Source organism: Cupressus sempervirens, chromosome 4 (genome assembly GCF_028749045.1).
Source record: "Cupressus sempervirens isolate cs-2001-9-10 chromosome 4, ASM2874904v1, whole genome shotgun sequence".
NCBI classification, from domain to species: Eukaryota; Viridiplantae; Streptophyta; class Pinopsida; order Cupressales; family Cupressaceae; genus Cupressus; species Cupressus sempervirens.
In genome coordinates this window covers 58,799,352-58,806,076 of record NC_143121.1, presented here as the reverse complement: position 1 = coordinate 58,806,076, position 6,725 = coordinate 58,799,352, and the positions used below count along the sequence as shown (strand labels likewise).

Genomic DNA, 6,725 nt, shown 5'->3' with positions numbered 1-6,725 from the left:
TCCCCACGTAACATGAAATAGAAGTATAGTTGCAAATAGTAGAACAATTAAACATTTTCAATCATTATAAAAGTGGATGAGTTTGGGAAGAAATGAACATAAATGATTATGATATTGCTATTAGGATTTAACTGTGTGATTTTTGAGTCAAACTCATTGACCCATGTTTCATGAGTAGTGATTCAACATGAATCCATCTCTCATGAGAATAAATGGAACACTTAGCACTCATTGGACATAAATGATTTCAATTAATTTTAGGTAGCAAGCTCTTTGCTACTTGCGTATGGAAAGCAGAAACATGGTTATGAAAATCAATGAATAAAGAGACTAAGGCCTTACGGTCTTCACTCCTCCCAGATTTTAAACTCAAAAATAAAAGGTACTAGTGTCATATAATAATATAGGTGATTAGAGTGGTCCCAACTAGAGAGTACATGAATGATATTAAGTTCTCATCGATCACCATCAATAGTTGATAATGTGGTAGGTGATTGGATTCAGTATCCAATCCAAAAATCTTACTGAAGCTATCATAATATGCTAAGGTCTTTCATAGATCAAACAGTACAATTCATAACCAAGGACTCTAACTCCATATTCCTTGTGCCAAAACATTACCATCTATGGCAGGAACATGTCTACTCTGCAGCTCTTGTTTAACATGTTCTTATTTATTTTCTTATATATTATTTACAAACTTCTATAAATGATTGGAAGAAAGGCAATTCAATGATCTTGTAACTCTTGAACCCTGCTTTGTATAACAAGTCCTTAAATTCATCTTCAGTTCTCTCTTTTCCACCTATTGAAAGAGCAATCATTACAACATCGAATGAGAGTCCCAATTGACTTTTGATCCCTTTGTTTTGAATCACTTGATCAATAATTAATACCTTCCCATTATCTGGGACAGCCTCATAACTCTTCGTTAAGATTTTCAAACAGAATTCATCATCCCAGTCATGCAAAACCCTCTGTAAGTACAATAACAAAAGAATTCTAAAATATATAAATTTTCATTTAAACAAAAATATAGCTATTTAAAAAAATATATAAATTTTCATTTAAACAAAAAAAAAAATTTAGTTGTTACCTTCATGAGAACTGCATCTGCGGATGGAATTTCCTCGAACATATTACCTTCCACATGCTCTACCCCTAAACAAAATTTAAATCTTCATGAGAGAGAATCACACTATAGTTTTACTCCTGGTGAACTTCATGATATGATGAACCATATAAAGTCGTTTAGATTGTCTTCAACCTCTTTGAAGAAGTTCTTAACTTAAATTTCAGTTTCAGTCATTTAAATTTGTACATCATAGGTAAAAAAAATTAAATTTTTAAAAATAAGTCAACTTTTACTGTACAACATTTTTAATGAAGAATCAATTTCTTTGAAGAAGTCTTTAACAAATTAAGCACAACTTATATCTCACTGTCCATTATTGGTCATTTCAACTTGTACATCATACAATAAAGAAAATTAAATTTAAAAAAATAAATCAACTTTTACTATTTAACACTTTTAATATCTAAGCTTTTCATAAAGAATCAAAATTTGTATATGAATTGAATTGCTCACATACCTTTCGTAGGAGCAGCCGTTCTTATAACATGAGGAAGGTCGAAATTGATACCATTAATATGAGGATATTGGTTAACAATGGTAGATATTGCAGAACCGAGTCCTCCACCGACGTCCACCACACTCTTAAAGTTCTTAAACCCATCATAAACCTTCAACACAGAAGCCATGAGATTACTAGTCTGAACAGCCATGGCCTCGTTCAAGAGCCTGCTTGTTTCAGGATTGCGGCTGGCGTACTCAAAAATGGTCATGCCATTTGCTTTGGTGAATGGTTGGCAGCCATCTATGACAGAATCATGAAGATGCTGATAAGCATCTGTCACAGATTTTAGATTAATGAACAGCAGATTTGGGGCAAAGGATTGTTGGGCCTCATTATTTTCCAACAATTTAGAGAGATTTGTTGGACCATATTTGATTTGGGAAGCGCCACTAGTATCTATTGTAGTCTCTTCAGTAAAGACACCAATAGAAGCCAGAAGCTTCATGATTCTAGAGAGATAGCCTCTGTGGGCAGGTTTGTTTGTAGAGGCAGAAATATGGGAAGCAATTTCCTCTACAGTCATGTGGTTTTCACTACCATGGGTGGCAATAATGTTAGGAATGTTCAGCAGGACAGCAGCTTGAAGAGCCATGGGCTTGGCTGATGAAAGAAATATTTCATAGAGCTTGAGATGGGCTTCCATGGAAGACTCTGATGAGGCCATTTGTGTCTGATCAATTACAAAACTTGTCAATTTATAGAGAAATGATTGATACCGAGAAGGGAAGAGCCATGGAAAACAATAAATGAATTTGACTATTTCGTCCACACCACCAAACTAAAGCAGCATAATTCATATAGACATTAATATCTGTATGGTCCATGCACTACCAAACGAAATGAGAATCTTTAGTTCAATATTGCTTAAGTGATCCGAGGTAAGTGGGTTGTGCATCAAATGCAGGTTGTTTCATAATCTTTAAAATTATTAAAACTGTTTTTTTTATCAAAAGACAGTAGGAATATTTTTTTGTCGTAGTGATAAAAACAAATATTGTTTTTATGGCGGTAGTGAAGAATGATATTACCTCCGAGGGGACCATCCCTAATGGACAATAGCATTGTTTGTTCTAGCGATTAAAATGAAATAAGTTTTTTTCCTAGTGATTGATATCACCTCACAATATTGTGACAGATTATATTTAACTTCTCTTTCTTAGAAGATAATAATATATTAAAAATAAGTAAAGAAAATATAAATTCAAAAAAATAGATTTTTTCAATTTATTGAAATATTATACATTTTTATTTTTCATTCAGATTGTGCATTATATTTTTTATTATAATTCATGATATGTAACTTTAATGTTACAAATATATATACAATATGAACTAGAAGATTTATGCATAATATAAATAAAATGTCATTAATATCAGGAATTATTTATTATACAAAACATTTATGATCTTTTCAAAGCATGAGAAATGATTGACCAAAACAAAAAATAGAGTTCATATAGAAGAGTTATCTAAAAAATATAGTCATGTGATTATTGCTCTAACATTCCTGCTCAATTACAATTTCTATTCAAAAGATGTTCTTGTTTGTGATCTAGGATGAAGATTAAAGAGGGAGCATAAGAGTTCAAAGAGAACTATAAGTAAATTTATTTCTGAATATTTTCTAGGGTGCCACTTTCAAGGGAACAAACAATTTTTTTTTTTTGTAAACATAGAATTTACCAATGTTATATCACCAATATTAATATGTAATTTACCTTAACTACCTACTAAAACTATATGTAAAATTAGATGATGTGTATGTTGATAATTTCAAGAACACAACAAGTAAACTATGATTTTCCTTCATTTAATTATTGTCTAATTATACCTAAGTTGAGAAAACTTAATTGAGATAATATTCATTTTGGCTTTATTTATGAGTAAAATTGTGTAAGGAAATGTGAGGATAATTGTATATCTCTAAGCATAAATTTTAGTTTAATCAAGTAGAATAATAAAGATAAAAATTTACTAGTAATGAAAAATTTGATTAATATTTTTATGAAACTATTACATAGATTTTTTTTGTATTAATTACAAGGAGATTAAAATTGAGAGTTACAAAAAAGAGTAAAAATTCAGAGGCATAGCCTCACAATAAGAGTATCAGAAAGTCCAAGTACATTAACCATTAACAGAGACTACTGAAGTAAATCATCATAAGCATCAACCCATGCAATCCATCCCATGGTGCCCTCCATCTACACAATATTTTTCTGACTCTAAATTAGGTTGAGGAAGAGGATCATGTTATCAGAGGTACTCATGTTCTTCCTTTTAACCTCCAAGTTGAGGTACTTTATTATCTTTTCAAAAATTTGCAAATTGTTCATGTGTCTCCTCCAAACACACTCATCCTTAAGCTCAAAGGTGAAGAAAGTGGCATAGCCATTCTTTAGGAGTCTTCTATATTTTTCCTTGTCCACCAACGTAGTGACTTGCACCTACAAGAAGATTTTAAAATATGTGAGATTTCGGAAAGACTTAGTAAGAACCCTGGGATTGTTTTGAAACCTTTCCTTGTTCTTACATTTCCATATCTACCATAGAATGTTAGATGAAAGAATATTTGAAAATAAATTAGTATCAGTTTTAACCCCATCAATATAACTAGTAATGATTTCAAAGATATTAAAATTTATTGGAAAAGAGATACCAAATATGAGCCACATTTCTTTTGCAAAAGTATAGTCAAAGAATATATCTCTACCAGATTTGGGAAGTCCACGTATATTACAGTATTGAATCATAAAAAATTCCTTTCTAATAGGGAGTCTATCATGAATCAAAAATCATTTAAAGCATTTAATATTATGATCAATTGAACTTTTCCATAACTTAACAAAGTACTTCTTTCAAGAACATATATCAAGATTAGAGTACCAAAAAGTATTGACATGGTCAATGATGGATTCATTATAACCAATCATGCTATAAACATTTTATGTTTAGTTTTGGTTATAATGGTTCCATTTAGCCATTTAATAGTAAAAAATCTATTGGAATCAACATGGCAGGTAGTAGGGATGTCCTTGCAGGCCTTAATAATCAGATTATAAGTTCTTTTTTGTGATAGGGGGATGTTAAATTTGAGTTTAAGCTCATACTAGTTAGTGATTTTTTCATGTTAAAAAATATCAGCAAGCTGAGCAATGTTAAGGTTTGATCAATACCTGGTAGAGAAACCCTGGGAGAGGACAAGGGGCTTACCAGATCACTACAAGTTCTGCCAAATGAATCTTTCACTATAGAGGTATTTATTATCATGAATGTTCTTGTTATTGATATATTTCTTGACATGGTTCCAAGCTTTCCAAATGGACTTGAAGATAATAGACCCTTAAACCACAACAAAAAAATACCCAGTAATAAGGCTACATAAAGGTAACTTTTTCTAGGACTTCGCATTCTTAGGGAAACCTCTTTCAATATTACTCCTAAAAAGAGCTTTCCAAGGATCATCCCCAACCAAGGACTGGAAGATCAATTTGGCAGCAAGAGCAAGGCCAATAGTTTTAAGGTCCTTCTATCCCAAGCCTCCAAGGAGCTTGTTAATATGACACTAATCCCATTTGACAACATGGAGCTTTTTATTCCCTCTTCCATTAGACCAAAGATAATTTATGATGGCCTTCTGGATCTCTAATATTTGGTAACTATTGAACATCTAGGGATAAGAATAGTGTATGTTGTGAGAGGAGAGAATTTTTTTGCAGACTTGATCTCTAGTAGCTAGGGATAGAGATTGTTGTGCCATTTATTCAATATTTTGGTAACTTTCTCTTTAATCCAAAGCCACATATCTTTATGAGAGGATCAATAGAAAAAGGATTACCAAGATATCTAACAATATTGTGAGGACCACCCCACTTGTAATGATATCTATTAAACGAATTTGGTGGTTGCCCATCCCATCTGAGACATATAGATTAGGTATGAGTGAGACAAGCCCCAAAAATAGAGCACAAAGAAAGAGTTTCTTTTGCAAAGCTTCAAAGTTATCTTTAGTTGCTTCATGAAAAATAAAAGTATCATTAGCAAATTGACAATTAATAAGTTTAGTTTCATTAGGAAAGGAAATAAATTTGACAACAAGGGAGAGGGAATTATCTCTAAGGATGTAAAAAAGGGTATTAGAAGCAATAACAAAGAGGGGAGAAGCCAAGGGACAACCTTGTCTAATGGATCTAGCAAGGGGGAAAGATTCAGATAGGGATCCATTGATATCAACTTGGGCATGAGCATCTTTAAGTAACATCTTAACAGAATTATAGAAAAGGGTTGGGAATCCAAAAGCCTCAAGCATCATGGATATAAAGATCCATTCCACCCTGTCATAAGACTTCTCGAAATCAAGCAAAAACATAGCCAAATTTTGGTGAGAGTATTTAGCACAAATTTTGGTGAGAGTATTAGCCACAAAATTTTCATTTAAAGTGAATATGCAATCTAATTTTTAAATGCATTTTATACTTGGAGTAAATTATTCTAAATTTCTAATTTTTTAACATATAATTTGTGTCTTCCCAAACTTATCTAATAAGAATAATATGAAGGGAGCCACTCAAAAAGTGGTCTTAGACAAAACTAAATCTTGACCAATCATAATTGAGATAAGTAATTAATGTAATATATTTAATTAATCAAATAAAAAAACTTTTAAATTAAATATTTAATATTGATTAATTGTCATAAAACTAATTATCTTATTGTCCAAACGTTTAAAAGATGACACAAACTAATTTCATTAGTTCATGCTTAAACAACTCTGGTTATCTTTATTGTTATTCCCCACTATAATTTTATGGGTTAACCATGAGTTTTGTGTGAAAAATCTATTGCAACTACTAATTATTCCTAACATAGATCATATAGATTATTTGACTACTCAAAAGTAAATATAGAATAAATACCTCAACAACAAACTCATATATAAGATAATGAAAAGATTAGACAACACAAGGAACACAATACTTTTAGACAAATTATGCTTAGAGAAAAGGAAAAACTAGTTCTACTAAAGAGGGATTATATTAAACTTCAAAAAGCTATGAGATACATAAACTATTTTCCTCTCACTACTAA

At 31.3% G+C, this 6,725-nt stretch overlaps 1 protein-coding gene across 1 annotated transcript; it reads right to left on the bottom strand.

Moving 5' to 3' along the window:
• Positions 1-361: 361 nt before the first annotated feature.
• Positions 362-2,398, bottom strand: LOC149559926 (caffeic acid 3-O-methyltransferase-like). Its single transcript, XM_089824366.1, has 3 exons — positions 1,593-2,398; positions 1,097-1,161; positions 362-977 (listed from the first exon to the last, which is right to left on the bottom strand). Exons 1-3 carry the CDS (start codon positions 2,299-2,301, stop codon positions 690-692), a joined length of 1,062 nt encoding a protein of 353 aa, XP_089680492.1. The 5' UTR covers positions 2,302-2,398; the 3' UTR covers positions 362-689.
• Between the last annotated feature and the right edge of the window lie 4,327 nt (positions 2,399-6,725).

Bases quoted from the DNA above. Each gene is read 5' to 3' on its own strand.
- LOC149559926 (XM_089824366.1), bottom strand. From the start codon at position 2,301: ATGGCCTCATCAGAGTCTTCCATGGAAGCCCATCTCAAGCTCTATGAA. The intron at 1,162-1,592 runs GTATGTGAGCAA...AATTTTGTTTAG, and splicing joins AACGGCTGCTCCTACGAAAG to GGGTAGAGCATGTGGAAGGT. The intron at 978-1,096 runs GTAACAACTAAA...TTGTACTTACAG, and splicing joins CAGATGCAGTTCTCATGAAG to AGGGTTTTGCATGACTGGGA.